Source organism: Elgaria multicarinata, chromosome 3 (assembly GCF_023053635.1).
Source record: "Elgaria multicarinata webbii isolate HBS135686 ecotype San Diego chromosome 3, rElgMul1.1.pri, whole genome shotgun sequence".
In the NCBI taxonomy this organism is placed as follows: Eukaryota; Metazoa; Chordata; class Lepidosauria; order Squamata; family Anguidae; genus Elgaria; species Elgaria multicarinata.
In genome coordinates this window covers 79,989,920-80,017,726 of record NC_086173.1, presented here as the reverse complement: position 1 = coordinate 80,017,726, position 27,807 = coordinate 79,989,920, and the positions used below count along the sequence as shown (strand labels likewise).

The window sequence follows — 27,807 nt, the reverse complement described above, 5'->3', positions numbered from 1 at the left end:
GTGTTATCTTAGCTTCTGTCAATGAATTTATTACTAACTTTGTCAGATTCTGGAACTATATTCTTCAAATAACATAACATAACCACTTTAGAATCCATTGGTAATAATCTAATAACTTCTCTCCAAAATTGCTTAATAAATGGACATTCCCCCCAAATATGAAACCAGTTAGCATGTGATACAGAGCATTATCAACACACATCATATCCCATATTATAGATTAAAGATACTCTATGGAGGTTAAGATACCAACTTTATAAAAACTTTCCTTTAGTTCAGTTGAAGTCAATCTAGATGGAACATTTTTCCAAATCCACACCCGTTTACTCTGTGGAAGGGGTTAAACTATATCTCTCTCATTTCCCCTTAAAATGGTAATTTCCTTTTGTATATTTAACAACATGTGATAGATTTTACTAATAAGACCCCAAGTTACTACTAATAAGACCCCAAGTTACACCTTTTGATTCCTCTAATTTGAACAGATCATAGCATTTTAAAAATGCTCATTAGTAAAAAAAAAAAAAAATCTGGTGAAGGCATTCATGCCATTTAGATTTAAAACATACGGATGGCTTTCTTTTTAAAAGGTACATTAAAGCTTTGGAAACACTCCGTCAGGTACGTATGAAACAAGGACAGCGGATTAAAGTGTGTCAGGGGGAGCTGAAGTACTTGAAACAGAATAAAGAAAAAGCACATGAGATTCAGAATCAACTTACTAATAGAGAAACCCAGTTGGCTGCCTCCAAGGAAAATGTCAAATCTATTGAGGACCACCTTGAACCTCTAAAGGTAATTCATTGTCTCTGGTTGCATAGCTAAGGTTTGATGCAGCAGTAGTTGTCTCTGCAAGGAACCTAAATGCATTTACAAGGGAAATTCCCTGACCCTGGAGTGATGAATATCTTAATCTGTACCCTTGTGCATACAGATATTTTTAGAACCAGTATAACAGGAAAGAGGGCCCTGCCCCACTGTTTCTAGATAGAAAGTAACATATGACCTTACATAATATCAGGATGGCTTTAAAAGCGGGTTGGATAAATTCCTAGAGGAGAGAGCTATCAATGGCTACTAGCCCTGATGGTTGTGTGCTACCTCCAGTATTCAAGGCAGTAAGACTGTGTGTACCAGTTTCTGGGGAACATGGGTGGGAGGGTGCTGTTGCACCATGTCCTGCTTGTTGGTCCCTGGCCGATAGCTGGTTGGCCACTGTGTGAACAGAGTGCTGGACTAGATGGACCCATGGTCTGATCCAGCACGGTGCTTCTTATGTTCTTATCTGTGGCTGAGATCTCTCTGAATGTGCTGTCAATACTACTGATTTCCTTGAGGTGAGAATAGTAGATTCAAGAAAATTCTTGAACAGACAAACCTGGTATTGCACTGCGTTATAGGCTATTTCCTACCTGTGGAAAACAGGGAGTGTATGAGCCCAAGCCTTACCTCTCCTCTCATACTAAATAATTTTTATGGCAAATAGTCTGTTTAATTAAAAGGATTTTTTTCTGATTGAATTATGTTCACAACTGAGACAGTTCTGGTCATGTACAATTAGAAAATGGAATCAGCAGAGAGCATTGTTATCTGTTTTATCTTGATGCACTGCTATTTTGACCTACCTTTTTGCAGCATACATATAAGCAGGTTTTCCTATGCATGCTTGTTTGGGTGGAAGTCCCAGTGTATTTCATGGACCTTACTAACTTGGGAATATGCATGTTATTGCAGCTTTAGCGTGTAATATTCATACTCAAGCTGTTCAACTTCAGGGGTTCGGTTTGGAATATTTGTTTTAAAGATTGCATCCCTCTTCTGTGTGAGGTTTGGATACTGCAGGCCAGCTAGAAGAGAGCCGGTTGACTTTGCCCTGCTTGCGTAAGCGGCCAGTGCGTCAGTTGTGGTGATGCAATGTTAGTTTGAAACATAGTGGATATAATTTATTTTGTTAAGCACTTGCCTGGACAAGGAATTGCATGCAGGCAAATGCATGGAATTCCATGCAGGTTAATGAGCAGGCTGACAGAGGAGGGGCACGATGCTCCATTCTTCCTCTGTGTCCAGCACAGAAACTGAGTGGGCTGCCAGAGAAGGGAAGCCTCCTTCTTGTCCAGCATAGAAATTCAGTGGGAGCCGTACTGCAAGAGCGGCAGAGTTCTCCATCTCTCCAGTAGGCTAGTAAAAAACCTTGCAAGCTAGTAACTTTTGTGAGCATATTTAAAGGCTGTATTATAATTGCCATGATTCTTACACAGTCCATTTATTTTTATATTATTTCCTTCTCAGGGTCGTCTGACAGAAATAGAACAGACTCTTGTAAAAGTAATGAGACTTGACAATGAAATTAAAGCTATGGAAAGTCGGAAGAAACAGATGGAGAAGGATAACCAAGATTTGCAACAAAAGATGGAGAAGGTTTGCTTGAGAATACATTGTTGCTTTCTTGTCTCCTCTGAAGCACATTATGAATTCCATAATAAAATTTATGTTGGTTGCGTAGTAAAGGATAGTGGGGGGTTTTTTCTCACAGCAGCTTTTTATGTTTGTTCAATCATAATGTGAGCCACATTGTTTTAGGAATATTTTGTATTTTCATATGTCCAATTTTCTAGTGAACAGCTTCACATCCAATGTTCTCCATTTCAATGTTCAGGTCAAAAGTAAACATTTAGTGAAACCTACCCTCAAATGTTGCCTTTTTTGTTCTTATGCTGTTTGTTGATGCTTTTGTTTTTTCCTTATCTGCTGCTGCTTTGGTGCTATATTTATTTCTTGTATTTTACTGACAATCTCAGCCAGTCAGGCGTTGTCTAGTGCAGGGGTGGGCTGAAAGTGGAGCTCCAGATGTTTTGGACTTCATCTCTCAGCATTCTTAATGATTTGCCATGCTGGCAGGGCCTTCTGGGAGTTGAAGTCCAAAACATCAGGAGATCTACCTTCTGGATGCCGCTGTCATAGTGAACAGCATATCATGACACTACATAAGCAGTCAGACTTGGTTACATGACAGTGTCAGTAAGGGCAAACAGGCAGTTAAGAGTGAGGGCAATACTTCCTTGTATTGCAAACAATAAAAATAAAAACCAAGTTCTTATGCTGCAATTATCCAAAATCACCAAAAGAAAAGAGAGGTTTTTATGCTGCTGAAAATGGTAACAAGAGTGTCCTAGCCTTTGAGTCAGCCCTATTAGTAATGTATTTTCTTTCTTTCATCACTGTCATTGGAGGCCCAAGTGGCTTTTACCATCTTGGGCTGGTTTGCCAGTTACAGTCTATCCTGGACAGGGGTAGCTTTGCCATAGTGGTACAGGCACTAGTAACCTTAAGACTGGATTAATCCAGTGCACTATGTGGGGCTGCCCATAAGGTTGCTCCGGAAGCTGCAGCTAGTGCAGAATGCAGCATCTTGGGTGTTGTCAAAAACTAGCACTTTTCAGCATGCAATTCCTTTGCTGAGGGACTGCCTATTTGCTACAGGGTCAGGTTTAAGGTTCTAACCTAGTGTACAAAGCTCTGTGCAGCTTGGGCCCAGGATACCCAACAAAGCGCCTTCTTCTTTATCAACCTGCGTGTTCACTGAGGTCATCAGATGGTATGCTTCTGGTAGTTCCGCATGGACCTATAGAGTCCACCTGGAGAAAAGCCTTCAATGTATTGACCCCCTTTCTATGGAATGCCCTTCCTCTGATTGTCAGGCTGGTGCCAACATTGTGTTGTTTTCATCTTTATTTCAGGAAGCCTTCCTTGACTAACTAGCCATGCTTTTTACTGCTATTAATATTGTGTTTTATTCTTCTATCTTTATCTTTTATTTCACTGCTCCAGAATATATTTAGATGTGGAATGGTATATAAATGTTGTAAATAAATAATGTAATTGTAAATTTATTTATTTATTTATTACATTTTTATACCGTCATATAGTTGAGGCTCTCTGGGCGGTTCACAAATAAATAAATAAATCATGTCTACTTTGGCCCTACAAGACTGCTACAATGAAGTATGATAAACACTATTTTTTCTGCACTTTAATATTAGGTTTTTCAAGGAACTGATGGGCAGCTTAAAGAAAGGTATCAAAACCATCAGAAAACTGTGAGAGAAAAGGAGAGGAGATTAACAGAGTGTCAAAGAGAGTTGGAGAGAGCAAATAAAGAATGCCAAAGATTCAACACAGAAAAATCAGAACTGTTGGTTGAACAAGGTACTGTCGTCAATTTGTTTTAAATATTTAATGGTATCAGTACAAACACTCCAGATGTAAAAGACATACAAAACAGCACTAGACCAGTTAAATACAAAATTTATAATAATTAGAGGTACAATTATGCCAATTGATTTTACAAACATATCAATTATAAGCAGTTGGCCAATATTTCAAAACAATTATATCAGTTATGCTGCTCATTCACAGCTATTATCTGTTATGCTAGTCAGTCTATGGAACCTCGGTGCGTTTCTGTTTTGACTGTAAAGTCTTCATCAGATACTTCTGTAACATGTTTAGTAACAATTTACAGTAACTGATAATGTTGAAAAATAATAATTCCACTTCCTGAGTGGAAAAATTCTTTCAGTAGTATATTGGTCAATAAAAGCAAAATAGTCTCCTTTATTTGGCTGACTGGTTATAATTGCTATGGTTGTTTTGTAAAATCAGTTGGCATAATTGTACTTCTAGTTACTATACATTTTGTATTTAACTGATTTAGAGATGTTTTGTAGGTCTTTTATACCAGGAGTGTTTGTATTGATCCTGTTATTGAGGACCTTGTCCTTTCTGTTTTGTATAGTTAAATTTTTAATATAAATTTGAAAAAAAAACGTATATGAGAAATTAATATACTTTCCTTCAGTTGCATATCAAAATCTGTTCACATCCTAGATTTCTGTGGGTCATTACTTTGATCATACCAATTATACTCATTTAATCAAGAATATTATCACATCATCCAGTTATCTAACAATTAGAGCAGGGATGGCCAGCTGATAGTCTATGGGCTGGATACTGCCTCCAGCATCACTTTATCTGGCTTCACCAAATTTTTACTGAGATTTGGTAAAAACACATTTTCACACTTTAGCTTGTAGTGGGGGGGGGGGGAATGGGAAGTTATCAAGTTGGAAGAGAGAACATCCATAATTATATGTTTCTTTGGATTTTCTATGTAATATCAATGTAAGCCTCAATTTTAAGGATTCTTAAAACAACAACAACAACCCACCAACGACTAGTTAGCCAGCCACATTCTTTAAAATGCTTAATTCTAAGCATTGATATCAGGCCTTGATATTTTTGACTGGTAACTAGCTGACCAAATATTTCTCTAAAATAAAGTATAACAGGTAAGATTAGGAATTGGAACACAAAATAAATTGACCCATACTGCAGTTTTGAGGACTTTGAAAGCAAGGTTGCAAACAAGTATAGAACTTACTAAATCACAAAAATACTAACATGCCTGCCCGCACACAGCGGATTATTTTTTTTTAATCTTTAAATAATCTTTAAGCAAAGATGGACAAAGTCCAGCTGATATTTGTGCAACTCGTGAGTCTGAGGGAGCCCCACACATTTTTCCCTGCCCCCAAGCTGTCAGCTGGGCTGTAGGGAAAAGACCAGTGATCCTGGTCAAAATTGCTGGTGTGGGAGGAAGCTTTGGCCTTCCCCTTCTTCACTGACTCCAAAGCAGCTGGGATTGCTGCTGCTAATGGTGGTTGGGAAGTAGCAATCCAGATCTGGGATAGGAGGAGACTTTAGCCTTCTCCTTCCACAGGGACCATCAGCCCTGTGTGTGCAAATGTGTGCATGGTCCCTGACCCACCACCCAGCACCGCATGGGGCCCTCAGGGCCAAAAAGGTTGCCCAGCCCTGACTTAAAGCAAAACTATACATTTACATATATAAATATATATATATATATATATATATATATATATATATATATATTCTGTTAAACTCAGAAATACTTATTTCTGAATAAGCATACTTTGAATCAGACTGAAAGGAAGGAGGAACCAAAACGGAGGGGGAAATATTTAGCATTCATACCTAGAATTATTTTATTATTCTCAATATTTATAGGCCTCCTTTCAGGGCTGTCTCTTTTGTAGCAGTTTATAATATATTAAGACACAAAATTCAATCCATGTTATAAATCATGCACTATAAATTCAGCCCACGTGACCAGGTAAATAGTAATTGTTCTATTTCAGATTAGGTTGAACTTCTTATAGCTTCTTACTTCTAGTAAATAAGAGTTGTATATCATTAACTTTTTAGCACTGAAAATGAATGTTTATGTATTCAAATCTCATTGTTTCTGTTTCTGTGAAGGTCGCCTCCAGTTGCAAGCAGATCGTCAGGAACAGCATATTAGAACCAGGGATTCATTAATTCAGTCTTTGGCAGCTCAATTGGAACTGGAGGGATTTGAAAGAGCACCTTTTAATGAAAGGCAAATTAACAGTTTCCACAGGCTTGTGAAAGAGAGACAGGACAGAGACATGGAAACTGCTAATCAGTTGATGGTAAATATTAATGTTGCTATATTTTCTAAATGTTCAGTTAAAGTAAAATAGAAAAAGATGATCCCATTCTAAATATGTAGAGACATTAGGGTGCAAACACAAGCACATTTACTTCAGATAAATTCACTTTTGAGTGAATTTTAGATTGGAGCATTGGTATGAATTAAGCCTTTGCATGAGTTTTCTTTCTGGCTGTAATTGGTAAAAAGTAGGATTGATTGTGAGGTGTGGGTTTAAAATAAGTAATATAGATTGCCTTATGTTTGACAGAGGTAATGAGGAGTAGTTACTAATGGGATGAAATTCAGATTTTATTGTATTTTTTCCCATCTGCCCAGTATATTTCTGAAAAGGTGAAAAATTCTTGGTATCACTTTTAAATAATATAACCAAAGGAAATGTTCTACACGCACTAGTTATGCCTTCTGCACGCATAAATATGTACCTGGGTAGGAATGAAAATCTCTCCCATGCTGATCCAGTAATCTACCTGTGCATGAAATTGAAATGGTGAATTTATACCACTTGAGATTACAGGTGGGGAATTTTTTAGTGTTCTCTCTCTCTCTCTCTCTCTCTCTCTCTCTCTCTCTCTCTTCCCGCCCCTCCCCGCCCCTGTGAGACACATACACATACAGACGTAAGCATCAAAAAGCAAACTGGTATATGAGGAAGAGATTCTTGTCTAGTTCTCTCACTGCTTTTAGTTTTTACAGGGATTCCCCCCTTTTATATATAGAATGTTTTTAAAAAATGTTCCTCTCCTACAGTTGAAGTGGTACAGTCCATTCTACTACTTTACTTCTTTCCTACCGCATCTTTGCATGCTTAAACCAAATATAAAATGTTTAAAAGGAGAAGCGCTACATGGAATTGTGCCTTGTCCTATTGATAAAACCTCCATAAACCTAAAAGTTCCACATCTCAGTGAGAAGAATTGTAAACCAACCTACTTGACATATTGTTTTCTATGTGCAGAGGAAGACTGAAACACAAAAACCCTTGTATGTAGTCTGAAATAATAACAGTTCAGGAAGACGGTATCCTGTGTATTTCTGAATATGTAGTTCGCCCATTGCTAATCACTCTCCCCGCAAACCAAGGCCACTTCAAGATTACGAAAGGGGAACTATGACAATCTAACAACATCTCACTCCATTTGTTTACTGGCTTTTGTGCTGGCTTGCTGGCTGTTATTGTTATTTATTTATTTAAGACATTTCTATACTGCCCAATGGCTGAAGCTCTCTGGGTGGCTTGCAAAAATTTGTGAAGCAGACTTCATATTCCAGATTTCAAAGAGGAGAGGCAAAATACTTTTTTGCCTAGGCCTTTAGAAAGAGATTTTTTATCTCTAATGGCTGTTTGTAAAATTGGTAGTGACACGTATTTCTGCACAGGACTGGGGGTGGAAGTGTTATGAGTATTTTTCTTTCAAGCTTATTGGATAAAGGACTTGCAACAGAATATAACGGAGTGTATTTAGTTCATCCAAAGCACAATTAACTGCAACTAGGTCGTGTTGATTCTGTGGGACTAACAATTAAAGTATGCTTTGGCTCAGAATCCTTTGTGTAAGTAAATTTCATGACTCTTACAGAGAGAATTTGGTGAGAAGGAAACAATGAAGCAGAAGCAACTAGATGAAATAAGAGATAAAAAAACTGGACTTGAAAGAACCATTGACCTAAAATCAGACATTCAAAATAAGAAGCAGCTTGAAGTAAAGAACCTGAAACATGAGTTACGTCAGCTTGAAGGGTCCTCAGATAGACTCTTGGAACTCGATCAGGAACTTGCCAAAGCGGTAAGGTTTAATGTTTTGTAAATCAAGTTGTGTGTGTAACGATTAACTTATTTGAAAGTGCCTTGATCAATCAACAACATTCCTTTTGTTCTTCCAAGTATCTCATCTATATTATTGGAAGTTCAAGCCCTATACAGATAGGCTAACTGTGTGGAGCCTATGCACACTGAGGCAGTGGGGTTGTGCCTGTCTGAGATCTGTAGAAGCCACATAGCATTTGTGACCTACATAGGATCTCTGTACATAATTATGACATGAGATTGCTGTGATTATTTGTGATCAGGCTCACATATGATGCTCTACATGTAGAGCCTTCTCCCAACTCTGGAACCTGGGCTGGTATGATCCCCCTCATCATGCATAAGCTCTGCATATTTAGAACCATGTGTTATAAGGCTGTTGTTATATATTAAGGAAGACTGAACAAAAGGTGGGAAAAGAAGATATCCACCCTTATACTTTTCTCTATTGCTAGATTAAGTGTATTCATAAACTAGTCCTCCAAAAATCATAAAATGCGTGCTTTGAAGTGTGTGTGTGTATCTGTCTATCTATATTGGACATATATTTGCTGTTTTAAATTTGTATTTTAAATTTGTATTTCTGCACTGCTGCTGATTTTATCCTGGTTGTGCTTTTATATTGTATTTTATATCGTGCTTTTATACTGTTTGTTTTATACTTTGAATGGTTTTAATTTTGTGAACCGCCCAGAGAGCTTCGGCTATTAGGCAGTCTAAAAATGCAATAATAATATTGAAAACATAAACATTAGTAAGAAAAGTGTACGTTTTCCTGTATGGGCAGTCAGCCATCAAAATCACTCTTAGATGCAAATACAAGATCAATTCGTTTAGCAGCCTCCGATTGTCCATTAGGTCTGTTCAGACAACATGCTAAGCCATGATTAGGCCGCTAAACCTTTTGCAGCAAATGGTTAGTGAGCATGTTTCAACAGTAGTTAAGTAGCCACCATGGTAGGAACAGTTCACACAGCACACTAAGTTGTGGTTTTTCATGACACGCTAAACTATAATGTTTAGTTCAAAACGCTTAATCGTCGTGGTTTAGCATGTTGTCTGAATAGGGCCCATTATGATGAAAGAACCCACTTGTTTATGATTTAATGGCTTTAAAACTTGTTTGCTTCTACATTTTACTACGTTTTTTCAAGTACCCTATTTCAAGCTTAAATATGCTGTTACAAGATTGGCTTCTTGTGCTGCTGTAGGGATATCATTTTTGCAGTTTCACAAACGTGCATTACAATTGAGTGTATATAGTGGTAGCGTACCATTCATTTTTATCGTCTTTGCCCATAGAAAAACTTTGATAGTAATTCCACATACATATTTGGGGATACTAAAATAATGCAGGAGGTGGAAGCATGCAACATTTAGCCTGTTGTCAACAGTGGTTTCAAGTATGAACCTCAATTCTGACATGGGTAATCTATACCATCCCACCCCAGTCCTATCCTCAAGAAGCATGTACATATTTTGAATCTCTTTGTGCTGTATGATACTTTGGGAGGCAATGGAAAATTCTGTCTTTCCCTTTTATTACCTTGTGTTGACACTGTATGGAGACTGCAATATGAACGATGTGACACCAGTGGAGAATTGGACTCCTCTGATTTTTTTCCTCATTTCTGATACGTACTAAGGTGGTAAACTTGTGTCTGGGCTGTATTGCTGCAGACTGAATGTGGGGGTTCACATGAGCTCCCCCATACATGGAAAAACAGCATTTCAGGGAGAAAAGTTCTAACCTAGCTCTCTCCCTGAATTGCTGCTTTTTCATGTGCAGGGAACTTTTTCATTGGGAGGAGCATCCAGCCATGTAAGCCACTACCTGCAGTCTGAAATAGTACAACTTAGACTTACATTTACCGTATCAGTGAGAAATAGAACTAATGGTTAAGAAAGGACTACTTCAGCAGCTACAAAAAGTATCTTGCATCAGTTGCTGGCACTGTTGTTCATTCCGTGTATGACATACCAGTTTTGATAGCCTTTTACATTTATTAGAGTACGTGTTCCTAACAGTTAAAAAAAATCCGACTTGCTTTTATTTCTCTGTTTAGAAACATGAATTAGATGAAGCTGAGAAGAATTGTAATGTTGAAGCACTAGATAAGGAAATACAAGGACTGCAAAGAGAGAAAGCAGATTTGGATGGCTTTCTTCGGAAACTGGATAAAGAAATGGAGCAGTTGAACTTGAATACTACAATAATAACCCAAATGGACATGCTGAAGAAAGATAAAGTAGTGTATTTTCTCTAACACTATAAATATGCTAGAATATATAGAATATGTCAAGTGTTGCATTGTTTGGCACTATGTGAATGAGTCAGAGATTCCATTTGGCTCAAAGCAAACTGTGGTTTGCCTCAAGGCAGGAAGGAATCATAGCATGCAAGGGAAGAAACGAGTGCACTAGCCTGAATTTTGGCATTATGTCAGAATACTTGCTTATTAAGTGTTCTGAAACTAATTTTGTAACTGCCAAACAAAACCAAAACCTATTTGTAGGTATCTTTTTTTTAAAGGCAGACAAAGAAGAACAAATCAGAAAAATAAAATCCAGGCACAGTGAAGAGTTAAGCTCTTTGATGGGATATTTTCCGAACAAAAAACAGCTTGAAGATTGGCTTCACTCTAAAAATAAAGAAATTAATCAGACAAGAGACAAACATGCTAAACTCAAGTAAGTTTCGTTCAACTGAAATGTGCATAATTTTTTCTGCAATAGAGGGGTGATTTGTATTCATTAAATGTCTTTTTCTGTTTTCAGTTTTCAGTTTTTCAGGACATAATCTGCTAAGTATTGCCACTAAGGAACCTGTGCTTGTTGCAATAACTGCTATTTTAATGAATAATTATGCATGGTGGTTGGCATCCAAAAAATATTTCTTTTAAACATTTTTATCTTTCTTTTTCATTACAAATATATCCAACACTTGTAAACAAGCATGCAAAAAATAAAATATCAAAAGTTATCCAGCTGCATTCAGAACCCTGTTTTAAAAGGCCATACCTGAAAATCTTAAGTCACAGCTGCTTGCTGAAAGACAAGGAGTAATGGGAACAGGCTACCTTCTTTAGGCAGAGGCTGCAAGGCAGGTGAGCATCCAAGATGCGCACAAAAAGGGAGAGAAGTCTTAGGATGCTATGGAAAGGTTTATTATAGAAAAGCCCAACACATTTCAGCCTCTTGTTTTTTAAGCCGCCTTCAGTGAGTTGTTATGTCTGCAGAAATTATTAACGACAAATTATTCAAATTTGGAAATGACTAGAGCATGGATGACTGTGTCCAAAAATCTATAGTACGTCCTCTTACTATGCGGCAGGGTCTCGCTATTTACTGTTTTACTCTGTACAGCACCATGTACATTGATGGTGCTATATAAATAAATAAATAAATAAATAATAACTGTATTCTTCACAGTATTCACAGGAATTAGGAATATTACTCATTCCGCACTGTAGTGTGCTAGTGGCAATAATGCTCTGATGAAAGTGGTAGCTGGGTTGGGGTGGGAATATGGAGCAGGGCCTGTGCATCTGATCTCAGAGGTCAGGCAGGCTTACATGAATGGGAGCAGTTCTTAAGATACCCTGGCATCTGGCTGTTTCACGCTTTAGCAGTCAGAACCGGACTTTGAGGGAGGAAATGGCAGAGACAAAAAAACAAAATCAGGAGATAGGTTGGAAGGAAGTGGAGGAGACAGACTTGGGAGAGAGGGTGGTATGACTGAGATGGAAACATGCTAGAGAGAAAGAGATTCTGCTTTGGTTTGCTATTTGGGTAGCTGCATGATAAGGGAGGGAAGGGGTTGTGTGCATTGAAATTTACCAGTCATCTAGATGTTGGAAGTCTTTGACCCTTACTTATGCAATTAGGAATGTGCAGTTCTTGGAATTTTTCTTGTATAATTTTGTCTTGATCCATGTGTAATTTGATTCACTGGCAAGTAATGCATTATTTTAAACTAAGGGTGCAAAACCTCAGGACTGGTGCTCCGTTCTCGCCCTCACGAGGTCTGAATACAGCCCTTGTGGGTTTCTCAGAAGGCCCCTTTATCATTTGTAAATGAACCTAGTAAGCTTTTCAAATAACTATAAATAATAATATTTGTCAGTGACAAGGATCTCTCACTCTCTCTCTCCTGGCCTGAATATGACACATTGGTCAGGAGGACTGAACAGTTATTTTTCCAGGTTGAGGAAGGCTCTGTGATGGTGGCCCTGTTGTGATGTCATGTTCCTGTTGAGATCATACTGTAGGCTCGTGCACTGCCTCCCCTCCCTTATTACATACTGATTCTTTCCTCTCCAAAGTCCAAAGCATAATTTAAAATGTGTTTGCGAACCATAGTTTGGAAGCTAGCACTAATCATCGCTACCTGATTCAGACATCACGGAAACGTATGGTTAAAGCAACATGGAAATTAAGGAACATATTGGGTGAGCTAAGGTAGAAGAGCAATTGCATAAATCCAAGGTAGATTCCCAGTTCTCCAAATTATGGTTTATATGATTTTATCTGAACGAAGCCAGTTTGAGAATCTTGCCTTAAACCCTTGCACACATGCTCAGAATGCTCTAAGTAATAACAACAAAAATGACTGCTTTTAACTGATGTATATCATCTGGCAAGCAAATGCCTCCGTCCAGCATACAGGCTGACAGGCTTATGGTTACAACTCTTTAGGGCACATTTCTGTGGGATGTAGAAAGCATGGATCTCTCTGTGCCAGCTACAGTGGGGAGCGGACAAGGAACGCTGTTTCCTGGCTCCCACCTTAGAGCCCTGTCTATGCACTCAGAGCCAGGATACCAAACAATCCTATTTTCCTTCAATCGCTGTCTAGAGAACATAGGATTGCTCCATTATTTACTTTGAATGAAAAAGGCAGCATTTTCAAAGAAGCAAAAAATTCAGCCACTTAGTTAAAGTCAAAATTGCTCATGCACTTTTTTAAATCTCATTTCTGATTATAACAATACTTGCATTTCAGCAAAGAACTTGTTTCAGCAGAGCAAAACAAAAATCATATTAGTACTGAACTCAAGAAAAAAGAGGAGCAATTATCCAGTTATGAAGAAAAGCTTTTTGATGTTTGTGGAAGCCAGGATTTTGAAAGTGATCTCTACAAACTTCAGGATGAAATTGAAAAAACATCCAAGAAGCGAGGCGAGTTCATACAACTCTCTTTTCACTCCCCTATAGTTTGTTCTGTAAAGTTGTTTTTCACTATTAAATTATGTTGGATGTTGATGAGTGTATTGCCCTATTTTGTAACTTATTTACACTTTCCTTTTCTGTAATTATAATAATAAAGGCAGCTATTTTTTAAGATGAAAAGGGTTAGTGTGAAATAAGAATTATTTCTCAAGTCTTCCCTGTACAAATTTTAAATGCTTCAGACTTCCACTTGCTTTATGCTTTTTGTTTTGTTTTGTTTTACATTGAAACATCTGCCACACATACTTTTACTTCAATTGATCAGTGATGTGCACTGTGATGCATCCCTGTTCCTAGCTCCAGGACAAAATGGTCCAACCCCAAGTTCGGGTATTTTTTATATGCCAGCACAAAGACCGAGGGTCTCAGCATAGCAGTTTGTAAGATCACCCTGCCCCAAAAGTTTTGTGAGGTGCCTACACTAATATCATTAGGCAGAGTTGTACCTCTGCTGTTTTGCAATTGGATTTATTGGGCCTGCTCAGATGACACTTCAGGCTCTGTGGTTAATGAAACTGTGGTTCTCTGGGGTTAGCACTAACCACAAGCCATGCTGTCACACACAACACCTTAAGCCACAGTTACAGCTGCTAACCCTACTGCAGACGGTCTGTCAAAGGTTAGAAAGTGACCAGGGTTTAGCAAAATGCATCACACACAGCACCTTTAACCCTGCTGCTTAACCAAAAGCCTTAACCAGCAGGGTTTAAGGTGTCTTCTGAACAGGCTCATTGAATTGGCATTTTAAATTGGTTGGATTTGTTGAATTGGTATTTTAGCTGCTGTTTGCTGCTTGCTTTTGTTTATATCTGTTTTTGAATATTTCCTTTATGTTTTTATTTTCGCTTTGCCGTCATATTCTTTGTTGACTTTGATTCTAAGCTGCTTTGGAGGCTTTTTAGTGGGAAAGGAACATAAGTATTAAAAATACAAGCTTAATCTCTCCCTTATTGCCTTTATTGATGAATAACGAATGTAATTTTAATAATTTTTTCTCATTAAAACAGCCATGCTTGCTGGAGCCACGGCAGTTTATTCGCAATTCATCACACAATTAACAGATGAAAAAGAATCATGTTGTCCAGTTTGTCAGAGGGTCTTCCAATCAGAGGTAGAACTGCAGGAAGTAATAGATGATCTTCAGGCCAAGCTGCGACGTGCTCCAGACACACTAAAGGCAACAGAGTCTGAGCTAAAACGGAGAGAGAAAAAACGTGATGAAATGATGTCCCTTAAACCTGTCAGGTGAGGCAAAAATTGTAGAAGTGAACAGAGTTTTCAAAGAATACAGCTATTTTAAAATCACCTCTTGGACGGGCTCTCTATCTTTAGGAAGGAGCTTTTACATACCTTTATTTATAATATTTATATGTTGCATAAGATTTATGCAGCATCCATGGCCTCCAGAGTGGCTTCCAAAATAAGATAATACAACAATTTGGATCCTAGGTTGCCCTTCTATGAAGAGAAGGCATTCCAATCAAATGGAGGCTCCAGCTGGCAGAAGGGGGAGGGGAGAGGTCTGTTTGTTGTCGAAGGGGGAGAGGAGGGCTTTTGTTGTTGCTGTTATTGTTCATGCGCCCTCCCCTCCACATGCCACATTCCATGCTGCTCTGAAGGGTCCCCAGTCATACTGAGCAGATTTTTGAACAGCACACGGTGAAAGGGAAACTAGGCGTATCCGATGACTGGATTTCCACTCACAGGAAGTTTGGGTCCAAGCCAGTAACATCCAAAAGAAACAATCACAGTATAAAACAAAATTAGACAAAATTATAGCACCAAAACAGAATGTTTAAGAATTGTAGGTAGAGAGCATTAAAATATAATCTGAACTGGACAGTTTTCACAGTCCTCCTAATGCTGGGGTGCAGAACCTCTTTCAGCCCAAGCAGCAAATTCCATTCTGGAGAGGCTCTTGAGGGCTGCATTCCAGTGGTGGGAGGCAATAAAGGCAAAAGGGGGAGGGCCAAAATACAAGGAATAATGACACATTTTCACTTACAGCTCTTACTGCCAGTAACTAAAGTCTCAGGAGAGGCATTTCAACCTTTTAGAATGGGGGAAACTGCACAAGAGCTGGAAAATCACCAAACGATTGGTGGCTGGGGGGAAGGAGATAGGGTCAGGGGAAGGGACATAGACTTCTGGAGAACCCCAGAGGAATGGATGGGATCCCAGAAGACTGGATTTGGCCCCCGGCCCTGAGGTTCTGTACCCCTGTCCTAAAGGCTGAAAGCAAGGGGGAACAAAGTGTTCCAGAGCCTCTGCATCATCACTGAAAAAGCTCTGTCCCATGAACTTAACAATTTCCACCGAAGGTGGTGGTAGGATGCACAGTTGCTGCAATGATCTTAGCAAGCAAACAAGATCATGTGGAAGCAGTGGCTCTTTAAATATTTTGGGCCACACACAAACCCCACCCACCCCATATAAGTCTTTAAATGTTATAACAAGCACTCTGAATTGGGCTTGGAAATAAACCGGGAGGCAGTGCAGATTTCAAAAATATTAAAACAGTAAGTTCTAAATAGTGTGGCAAAGATAGCCCCACATAAAGTGTGCTGCAATAATCCAACCTAGACTTAAACAAAACATGTGCAACAGTGGTCAGATCTGCCTTTCCTAGAAGGAGCCACAGCTACTGTATTGTGCAAAAGCTCGCCTGCCAACAGTGGCATGACTGAGCTGAGACGTACTCCCAGGCTGCAAACTTGGTCTTCCAAAATGAGTGCTACCCTATCAGAACAGGCAATACAGCCATTCCCAGTTTGGCTTTCCTACTCAGCAAAATCACTTCTGTCATATCTGGATTAAAACTAAGCTTAGAGCTTGTCCACATTCAGCCCATTGCAGCCTTCAGAAACAGATTCAGGGTCTCCATTGTTTCTCTGGAATCTGAAGGGAAGCCGAGGGAGAGTGCATGAAGAGATAGTCAGGTTTTGGAAGGGGTAGAGCCAAGAGGCTGTAAATCCTTCCAAGACCATTTCTCACCTTGCATTTTGCATATGCACACTTAAATAAATACATGCTAGAATGTGTGAATTTTGCAAACTAGGAATGGCTGTCCCAGCATTTAATTTTGTTTTGGTTATAAAGGTTGGAGTAGGTCACATCTGCGCAGCACTAGGAATATATGTTCAGTTAAATATGTGCAATCCATTACTATTTTTTGTCATTTCATGGTGGTGATGGAGATATTTTTTATTCACAGGGGCAGCAATATTTAGTGACATTTGGTAATATACATGAGTTTTTAAATATAATTTACAAATTAAGTTTAATCAAACTTAAGTGAAGAATATTTTGTGTAAAATTATTCTGTACATTCCACTTCTGAATCCAAGCAGAGCTGTCTATTCTAATGAGCTGAATCTGCTGCTGTTATAGAAAGAATTTATCATTATAAATTTTATATTTCTTGCTCAGGCAAATGGTAACTGAACTCCAAGAAAAGGACATACCTGACTTAAGGAACAAACTACAAACTCTCAACAGAGAGATTCAACGCCTTAAAGGTGATATAGAAGAACAGGAAACACTCTTGGGTACTATCATGCCTGAGGAAGAAAGTGCCAAAGCATGTCTGCAAGATATTACACTTATGGAAAGGTATCAGGTAAGTGTACTGAACAGGTTAGGCTGCATATTAAAGCCCCCCTTCGCATTACTAATTATTAATTAATTAATTAATTAAATTTCTATACCACCCCATAGCCGAAGCTCTCTGAGCGGTTTACATGTGAGGAGGCAAAGAGTGTTGAAAAGGGCTATGCATAGGCTGCATGTTCCCCCATAGCACATGCACTCAGTGCACCAAGCTATTATGGGAAAAAGAGGGTTCCATTATGCCCTATGGGGATCATTATGTATGTGGGTATTTGCACCTACAATGGACTCATTGGAGTCCAAAACGTGATATCGAGCAATACAGGAATATCTGCATTTTCCTGCTGTTTTCCAGACTGATCTAAGAGATGTTGAGCGAAAAATTGCACAGCAGGATACTAAGTTACAGGGAGTGGATTTAGGTCGAACTCTTCTACAAGTGAGCCAGGAAAAGCAAGAGAGAAAACATCAGTGGGATACAGGTAACCAGATATGAAAAAGTGCTAAACTACTTCCATAACTGAGGCTCTGAAATCTATTTCTGTATTTCCTACATGGGTACACACTGGCCTTGTTCACACATAATGCTAACCTTAGGTATGGGTTGTTGAATTCTGCATTGTTGTGATGTCTGAACATAGCCATGCTTTATTGTTGGGTTGTTAATTTTGGGTTGTTTAAACCATGGGTTGTCGTTATGTGGGAACCCAGCACCTTAGATTCATGGGTTGTTTCACCATGCTACACAGTCCATGGGCAAGAGCAGTCAAAACCCCCAGCTTCTCTACATGCCAGTACTGCAGTGGCATAAAGGCATTTGGGATACAGGGAGAGAGTGGGCGGAGGAGGGAAAAACAACCAAGGATTGAGAAAACAGACAAGCCCTGGGTAGGACAACAAATTATAGGTTAAATAAACCATGGGTTAGCATTATGTGCAAACCAGGCCATTGACTATGGCTCAGTTCACACAACACTTTTCTCTACTCAGTGGGAAAACTCCACTCGGAGTTTGTAGGGGGTACTCACCACACAACATGTTCCAACTTCACTATTGTGTGGGTGTGGCCTCCTGTGGAGTGGAGTAAAAGTCAGTGCAGCGTTTGACAATTCCTCCACCCTCTCTCCCCTAGTCCTCCCAATGGTATCCCACCAGCCATTGCTGCAAAAAAACAATCCCAGCGGCTCTCCTAAAGTGGCACTCCCTCCTTTCGCCACTCTTGCCAGGGAACTCTATGGCCACTCCACTCAACAGGAAACTCCACGGAGCCCTCCAGACAACATGGAACACAACGATTGTGCAGGAATTCTCCTCTGCACAGCGTGGAGATTCAGGGTGGCGTGTTTTTTAAAAAAAACACACCATGGGGTGGGGTTTTCCCTCCAGACAACACTTTTCTCAATGGTGGTGTAACAACTCCACAGTGGAGTTGTTCCAACACTGTTGAGAAAAAGTGTTGTGTGAACTGAGCCTATGAAGCCACATTATTATTTATTACTTTTGTATAGCGCCCTATACCCAAAGCTCTCTGGGTGGTTTACATAGGATAAAAACACTTTAAAACAATATACAAACAAATTAAATAACAAAAACAAACCCAGAGTAGCTCTGGGTTTGTTTTAGGTCTGGAGATCTATTTCCCCCCAAAGATTTTTGCTAACACCAGTGTGGCAAATGTTAAATGTTTGCAGGTCTACGGTCTTTAGTTCCGGTCTCCTGTGATAAATCATAATAGTATCAGTACCAGATCGTATTACTTCTAGAAATACACATCTACCAGGTATATTTGTGCTCATGTGATACCTTGTTTTTCATTTTGAGCAAAGTAAAATTATATCTTCCATTGCTGATAGCACTGCAGATAAGTTTTCATCTTGTTAAGATGAAAATTGTATTTTGACTCTCTAGCTTACTGTAATGTGCATCTCCTTAATTATATGTGCAGTTACTGGCAAAATTGAATTGAAGCAAACTCTTAAACAAGACCAGCAAAATCAAGTCCAGTATCTAAAGAGTACTGTGAATGAGCTTAAAGCAGAGAAACTTCAGATTTCCAGTTGCATGCAGCGTCGACAGCAGCTGGAAGAGCAAACTGTGGAGTTGACTACTGAGGTGCAGTCCTTGAACAGAGAGATCAAGGTAAGATGAGTATCTTATATTGATGGGTTGTTCTCCCCTGCCCCAAGTGTATTTCAGTTTTGTTGAGCTTCAAATTCTACCAAATCATAAAAAAGACTAATGTGCCTGCATAGAGACGGCAAAGACAAACTTCAAAATCATAATGGACACAAAGGTGGTTTCTTTTTCAGGAAGCAAAGGAGCAGATATTTCCTTTGGAGACAACTTTAGAAAAACTGCAACAAGAGAAAGAAGAGTTAATTAACAAAAAGAACACAAGTTATAAAGCGACACAAGAGAAGGTGAAGACTACCTATCCTCAGTTGGTTTGATAAAATACTGCTTCTTATAAGCAAGGGTGTATATAATTCCTGGTTAGAGCTCTATCTTGTCATGAATTTTGGTGGCTACAAACAATTTGAAGACACTCAAAATTAGGCAGAATTGTCCCCGTCCCCCTTTGGTGATGGGAGATAAGAGTTAATGGAGGAGGAGAGGAGAAGGGTGGAGAGGAGAAGACGGAGGCATTGCAATACTTGGAAGCTTTATTTTTTTATTCCCTTTTCAATAAGCCGTAGCACAGAATTCACCTTTTTCACAGCTGTTGCACTTTGGGTTGATATCTTCATAGCCTTAAGAACTTCTTCCTGGTTAGTTACCATCAGTTCTGATCCCATCAGTGTATGGGCAAATCCGTATGTTATGCTAAGCCACCCTGAGAATAAGCCTTGGTGGGTTGCTCGTTACTCCCAATGGACCATCCCAGTGGACTCAGCAGCTTGCCATGATTTGTTTCCCCTTCAGCGTTCAGGCCACTGCTGGTACTTATCCCAGGTGCCATTGCGGCAGAAATCCTTGTTTTCTTGTTTTCTGTGTCAGATCCATTGTTGCAATTGGTCCGCTGGAGTTCCTGGCTCAGAAGGGAAATTTCACCCCCCCACCCCCCAGCATTAGATTGTCAAATGTATATAATTTTCTGTGCCCTGAGGAATGTGGTAATGCCTTTGCAAAGTTTTTTTTTTAAAAAAAAAGGCTGCTTCACATACTACTAAAATAATTATACCTGCCCAAAAAGCTCCTTTTGCAGCCCCCAACTGGTTTCTCTCTCTTGCTTCCCTCCGCTGGTCTTTGCTGTTAGCTGTCAAATATACACATGACCAGTAAAGATATGCAATTTTCAGTAATGGGGATTGGTAATGGGGATTGGTAAAGATACACAAATTTCAAGAAAGAGCAGAGACTGAGGTAGATTTGCAAACTTCAATGCAAATTTCAAGGCAGAGGAGAGAGTGAGGTTTATCAGTAAACAAACGCAAATTTCAAGACTGACAAGTGAGGTGAATCTCTAAATATACTCAAAATTTCAAGGCATAGCAGTGAGCGGGTTCAGTAAATATACACGCATTTCAGGGCAGCGTAGTAAAGCAGAGGGGGAAATTATGCAAATTTCGTAGTGGCAGACTTTCAAATGTGCACACTTTTGCAAGATCCCAAAATTATTATTAATAATAATAATAAGATGGAGAATGTGTTTGGAACACTTTGGGGTGTCCTTTCTTCTTGATTTTTAGGGGCACGAGGTGAAGGGCACTGACAAGGGATGCGGAAGGATGGCGGTGACACTCGTGAGATTGAGGGAAGGACAGAGGTTTCCACTCAACAAGCCACCCTGAACAACTCAACAACAAGCCATGAGTTCTCAGGGTGGCGCTCAGTTTCAGATATCACAAGCTACTTACTGATGGTGACAAACCACCATGTCATACTGCGTTGTGCAAAGCAGGTCTATAACTGGTGTTAGGATGTCCGTCCGTCCGTCCCCAACATCCATCATGTTCTATTTACTTACACTGAACTGAATTTGCCATTTTAATGCCTATTCATGCCGTTTAGAGAGAGCTTTTGGAGCTCTTTGCAATCCTTTTTTGGTTTTAACATCTTAAATAATGTAGTTTTGTCAGCAAATCTGGACACTTTACTGTTCACCCCTAATTCTCCATCCTTTATGAACAAATTTAAAAACATTGGTTCTAATACGGATCCTTGGGGATCCACTATTTATATTCCTCCACTGTAAGAACTGCCCATTTAATTTTTTTTAATTAGGGCAATTTAGGATGAATTTTATAAAGCTCACATTTTTTAAAAAAAAAGTTCTGATCTGATTTTTATAAGATGTGCTTGGGATGTGTAATATTTAAAATGCACTTTGCTTGAACAATTTGTTTCTGTTTTTGAATTAATATATGTGCATTTCTTATAAGCAAACACATTTCCTTATCAATTTTCTTACAGATAAACGACATAAAGGAAAAAGTTAAAAACATCCATAACTTTGTAAAAGAGATTGGCAATTACATTCAAGAAGGGAAAGAAGAATACAAACAGGTAATTACAAAACATTGTGTGTACCTTTTAAAGTGATACTAATGTTTTAAAATTAAAATGTTTCTTTTCCTTTTATAGCAAAAGGAGTCCGAACTTGATGAAGTCAAGGTTCAGCTAGCAGAATGTGAGAAAAAGAAAGAGAAGATAAATAAAGAAATGGGAACAATTAGGCAAGATATTGATACTCAGAAGGTAGATTTGTCTTATTCAAATGTTATTACCAATATTAGGTTGATATCCACAAATGCTAGACAATAGCTTCTGTATGATTCCACATCAGTGACAACAATATTAAGGGCCAAAGGAGTGACCCCCATTAATAAAATAATGCCCTACAAGTGTATTTACTTATAGGATATAACAAAGAACAGTCCAGCTTCTCCAGGTTGGTGTGAGGAAGGCATCCCACAATGGGTTATCTACCCCTATCACCCAGGAAAAGCAGGGACTCATGTGACTGAGTTTTAAGCCCACTATGGGTCTGACGCTCCTAGCCAGTTCATCCCTGCTTTTCGCCCAGGACAGATCTAGGTCTCATCTCCTCCTATATCAAGCCTATACTTATCTCTATTTCTAAGATTTCTTAAACTCCGTACCTTTTCCCCCCTCACAACCAGCCTTTATTTTCACCACCCCACCACCTCACACCCACCCAGCCGAAAGAGGCTCTTCACATTCCCTCCAATCCCCTTCTAAGCGAGAGTTCTGCAGAAAATCAGAAAGGAAGAAGCGACTGTAGTCCTAGTAGCCCCCATTTGGCTGCGATGCCCCTGGTTCTCCAAGATCCTAGCCCCAGCAGTGCAAGGTCCATGGTTCCTGCCCCAGATCTCAGATTTCTTGTCTCAGGGACCAATACTCCACCCAGACCCAAATTGGCTCAAACTAGTCACCTGGGTGCTGAAAGGTCCATCTACTTAACTCTGGGTTATTCTGAGGAGGTCATATGTACCCTGCTGGCATCACACAAGGACTGCACCACCAGAATCTTAGAAACAACCTGGAAGTCCTTCTGCAGGTGGAGTGAAAGGGAGAAACTTAATCCACAGGCAACAGGTGTCAAGGAACTCCTAGCCTTTCTCCAAGAAGGCCTCCAGAGGGGTTTGAAACAGGGTACCCTGTGCAGACAAATGTCAGCCCTGTTATCAGTCCTTTCCAAGCCTGGTAGGCAGCCACTAAGTTCACACCCTCACGTCAAAAGATTTCTCTGTGGAACAACACTCAAGAGTCCTACCATAAGACTCCTTTCTGGAGCCTACAAGTTGTAGTTTCTGCATTGACTAAACCTCCCTTTGAACGATTGGATCTATCCCGCTATGAATTCTGTCACAAAAAAGTTCCTTTCCTTTTGGCCGTTATGTCTGCTCGCAGAATCTCAAAGTTCTCTGCCACCTCAATCAGAAAAGCCTCATCACCTTCCATAGGGATTTCGTTGTCCTTTGAGCAGACCTGAACTTTATCCCTAAGCCACGCTATACCATAGGTCACAGGAGCTTATTCTGCCATCTTTCTGCCCTAACCCTTTTCATCCACAGAAGAAGGCCTAGCACAAGCTGGATGTCCGCAGAGCCATTAAAGTTTACCTAAGAAGGACAGAGGCACTTTGAAAATCTGACTCACTGTCTCTTTCCTTTCGCCCTGTTGCTATGGGCAAGAAGGTTACCAGATCTACCCTAGCTAAATGGCTAAAAGCACGTATTTTTTCAGCCTATGAGGCTTCCTGCCTCCCCAAGACATTAGGAGTCACAGCTCACTCCGCTAGAGCAGCAGTCGCAGCAGCCGCCTTAAGTACTAACGCCCCTCTGGCAGAAATCTGCAAAGTGGCCACCTGGACAAGTCCTAATTCCTTTATAGGACATTACAAAATAGAAACATATGCCTCAGCGGAATCCTCCTTTGGCAGGAGAGTCCTCCAGCAAGGAGTAACAGTACAATAGGATCAGGATCAGGTTTTTCCCACCCAAATAAGGGTTTTTAGCTTTAGCATGTCCCATTCTGGGATGCCTTCCTTACACCAACCTGGAGAATGGAACATTGGTACTACTGAGAAGGTTCCTTCTGGGTTGGTGTGCTGAAGGCATCCCAACCATGCCCTACAACAACACCGAGTCTATTTGTATAGGTAATCAGGTCACTTGTCTTTGCAGATGGCTGGCCAGACCTTTTTCTAAGGATCCTCAAAGTTTGTATTTTCAGATTGATTTCTAGGTATCTGTTCCCCTGTGGTTCTTCCTTACCTATGATACAAAGAAATATTTTCTTCCTCAATTTCTGAGCTTTAGCCATGGACAGAACTGGCTAGGAGGAGGGCTTAAAACTCAAGTCACATGAGTCCCTGCTTTTCCTGGGTGATAGGGGGAGATAACCCATTGTGGGATGCCTTCCTTACACCAACCCAGAAGGAACCTTCTCGGTAAGTGCCAATGTTCCGATCTATATCGTTCCTCCGTGTCAAAGGCCAGGGCAGGTGATTAAAAGTATTGGTTTTTATGGTATGGATTTTAAAACTGATTTTTATACTGTTTATATAATAGTATCCAGACTTCATTCTTATTGGACATCAGATGACATGGTTCACCTTAAACTTCACTTAAAATGACTTTGCTGTCTAAAAGTAACAATTAATGTACAGCATTGACTATAGACAAAATACTGCTAGGTTTTGTGTAGTAAAGACATGGTTTATTGATAACTAAAACCCATGCATGTCAAACAGTACTGGTACAAAATAATGCAGCATAACTCACTAATATATTTTATTTGAATTTAGATTCAGGAGCGGTGGTTAGAAGACAATCTCACTTTAAGAAAAAGAAATGAAGACCTAAAAGAGGTTGAAGATAGCATAAAGCAACATTTGATGGAGATGGGGCAAATGGAAGTCCCGCAACTCAAAAAGTATCTTCTGATCTTCCCTTTTAAAGAAAATATGTTTCTTAAGGGCTGCCGTGATGGAGCTTTTCTTTTTCTTTTACTTCAGAGGGTAGGACCCAAGCTAGCAGGTTCAGATTACAAGAAAGGGGATTTCGACTCAATATTGGGATGAGCTGTTTGACAGTAGGATAGACTGCCTCAGAAGGTGATGGATATTCTTTTGTTAGGTGGCCATCTAGCCTCTATTTTAAAATCCCTATCAGGGATGCTGTAGCAGTGGATTTCCTGCATTGGGTTGGACTAGATGACTTTTGAGTTTCCTTCCAACTGTATAGTAATCATGGCTGAGGAATCTTAACTGTGGCTTATAATGTAATGAATTGACAATCCATGCATTGTTATTGGCTGACGAACTAAAATCAGAAACCTGGTTTGAAGGGGGTTTAAAAACGATGGTTTGTGCGCATCTCTGAATTGATACACTGTCATTATGGCCATTGCTGTTCCTCTGAAGTCCAGGGCACCTATTTATTTATTTATTACATTTTTATACCGCCCAATAGCCAAAGCTCTCTGGCCGGTTCACAAAAAGTATTTGCCTCTCCCAAAGTGCTTGGTTTCAGAGATGAGAATAATCTTGAAACTGCAAAATGTCTGTATATGCATTTCTTGTTATTTTATTGCCTTGAACGTCATGAATATGCATTACACACATCGTTGAAAAGAATACAGTTTTTTATTTTTACTTTGCATTTCCTTTAACAATGCTTTCCTGTTGTGGAGGGACTTTTGCTTCCTCAGTGCTGAGGGTTGGAGAGATGCCTTTTGGCTTCACTAGCATCTTAGATAATCATTTGTTTAAATCGAAATAATGTCAATACTATTTGCTTTCATAACACAGTTATTTCAGCAATATTTTTTCAGTTCATAATCATGTTGTGGCCTATACCTTAGCTCATAGGTTCTCTCAAAATGCATTAACGGTACATAGGGAACCCCAGGTTTCCGGTTTAGTTAATATATCCAGCTCTCTGACACAACTGGATTCCATCTTTAAAGTAAGATTAAATTCTTCACTCTAGACATAACACAGAGGGTTTTTTATTTCCAGAAACCACTTTCTCAGACAAGATTTGTCTTTTGTTTCTTTCCTATAACATAACAATACTAACTGCAAAGTTTACGCATGCATAGGTTCAAACATTCAACATCATTTGAAGTCAAGGCTTCAAAGTAGAGCATAACAAGTGTTGGTTCAAGCTTACTGAGATGGTTTGCATGCAACACATTGGGGGTAGATCATCCAAAAGGAGTGCTCCCAGTGATGCATTTTTAAAGTCATCTTTATGTGCTCTTTAGAGGCTATAAAATATGTTTAGCTTGTTTTTACTTAATGTATGTCCTATTTATATATTTAATAGGTTTATATACCACTTACCATATTTTAAAAATATTTTAAGTGGTTATTAAGCTATATTCCTAAGGATACATTTCTAATCTTAATCTTGTGAGTATGTGTTTTCAAAGTATATCTCTCTGTTTGTAATCCACCCTCCAAGAGAACATTAATTATTAGGTGGATTAGAAATGTAATAAATAAATAAAAGTATTTACAATCTGAGAAGATCCTTAGCGTTACCTTTTCTGATAATATTTCTGTTTCTATGATCTTTAGGTTTAGGTTACTATAAATCTAATATGGGCACTGACATTCTGGTGCCCCATATGCAAAATTTGGCGCATTGTTTGGGTTCTTTTCTTATCAGTAAACAGTACCAATGACCCAATCATTCATTACTAATTGTGTGGCACTTTTGTTTCCCATCTGAGAGGCCATAAGGATAAGACAGGTTTAATTACTCTTATACCAAGAGGCCAGGCTGTGTTGTATTAGCTATTGGAATTCCATATTCAAATCCAGAATTCTTTGGGAGGAATTTAGTTATTAAATTTTACAGTGGGAGCAGGATCGTGCAAATATGGAAGATTTGTCAGTGTGTACTTTATAAAATGTAACAAAGCTCTATATTGATTTTACTTGCCAGGGACAAGCAGCACTTAGAGGAGAAAATAGAAAGTTTGAAAAGAAACCACAGTTTGGCACTTGGTCGACAGCGTGGATTTGAGGAAGAGATTCTTAGGTATAAGAAAGAACTGAGAGATCCACAGTTTAAAGATGCTGAAGAGCAATACAGAGAAATGATGATAGTTATGAGAACAACGGAGCTGGCAAACAAGGATCTTGACATTTACTACAAAGCACTGGATCAGTGAGTAATATAATATGGTAACAATCTTTCCATTGCAAAGTAACCTCAATAAAGCTCTTTCACAAATCAATAATATATTTATGAGAAAATATTTGGGGGAGCAAAATGAAGAACAATGGGATAAAAAACATTTTTATCCTATCAGTCACTGAGGCATCATACTTCTTTTGCAGCTTTTCAAAACTTAGGACTTTTATGCTGCTCCATTCTTGAATAGTTCTTGGTAAAAGCAGTGAACTGGTCCAAATGAAATAGGTGGAAAATGGACTGCTAAATCTGGGTTACCTATGTCCAGTTGTTGAGCAAAGACCCTACATTGGGTAAACTTGCCCTATCACCCAGAAAAGCAGGGATCGTGTGTCAGATCTCCTAATGTTCCTGTGTGTAGAAATCCTGCATTTGGGACTGTTTCCATCACCTAGGTCTCTGTGGCTTTGTTTATTTTTCAACTACTGCATATGGTTCAGTTGGGACCACTGCCCAGGGACCAGTTATTCATCTGTACACAGGATGGCTTCGCTTAGCCACAAGGCTGTTGAAAGCTCCATCTACACCAACCCAGGTTGTCCCGCTACAGTCATAAGCATTCTGGTAGCACCCCACAAAGAATCCACCTCATGAATTTATGAGACCACTTGGAAAGCCTCCTTCAGATGATGTAGACAAAAAAAATCCACGTAGAATCAGCTGGCATCAAGGAACTCGTACTATTTCTCCAAGCCAGCATTGACATGGGTCTAAAACCAGGCACCTTGCACAGGCAAACATCACCCATATCTTTAGTTCCCTCAGAATCAAGACGCCCATCGCTGAGTTCACATGCTGAGTTCAGAAGGTTTCTATGCAGAATCTCATTGATAAACCCTCTCACGGTACACAGATTTCCATCTTGGAAACTACACGTGGTTCTATCAACATTAACTAAAGCCCCTTTTGAACCACTCAAATACTTCCCACTC

The 27,807-nt window shown here is 39.3% G+C and overlaps 1 protein-coding gene across 1 annotated transcript in view; it reads left to right on the top strand.

Moving 5' to 3' along the window:
* The window catches only part of RAD50 (RAD50 double strand break repair protein), a 56,976-nt gene that overhangs the window by 12,645 nt on the left and 16,524 nt on the right, over positions 1-27,807 (top strand). The window contains exons 7-23 of the mRNA XM_063120696.1: positions 591-795; positions 2,290-2,418; positions 4,041-4,206; positions 6,340-6,533; positions 8,134-8,340; positions 10,427-10,609; positions 10,894-11,051; positions 13,366-13,541; positions 14,600-14,837; positions 17,022-17,211; positions 17,557-17,683; positions 19,147-19,340; positions 19,511-19,621; positions 21,615-21,707; positions 21,786-21,899; positions 24,475-24,602; positions 26,624-26,848. Coding sequence (XP_062976766.1) covers positions 591-795; positions 2,290-2,418; positions 4,041-4,206; positions 6,340-6,533; positions 8,134-8,340; positions 10,427-10,609; positions 10,894-11,051; positions 13,366-13,541; positions 14,600-14,837; positions 17,022-17,211; positions 17,557-17,683; positions 19,147-19,340; positions 19,511-19,621; positions 21,615-21,707; positions 21,786-21,899; positions 24,475-24,602; positions 26,624-26,848 — 2,838 coding nt within the window. The remainder of the gene's footprint in view (positions 1-590; positions 796-2,289; positions 2,419-4,040; positions 4,207-6,339; positions 6,534-8,133; positions 8,341-10,426; positions 10,610-10,893; positions 11,052-13,365; positions 13,542-14,599; positions 14,838-17,021; positions 17,212-17,556; positions 17,684-19,146; positions 19,341-19,510; positions 19,622-21,614; positions 21,708-21,785; positions 21,900-24,474; positions 24,603-26,623; positions 26,849-27,807) is intronic.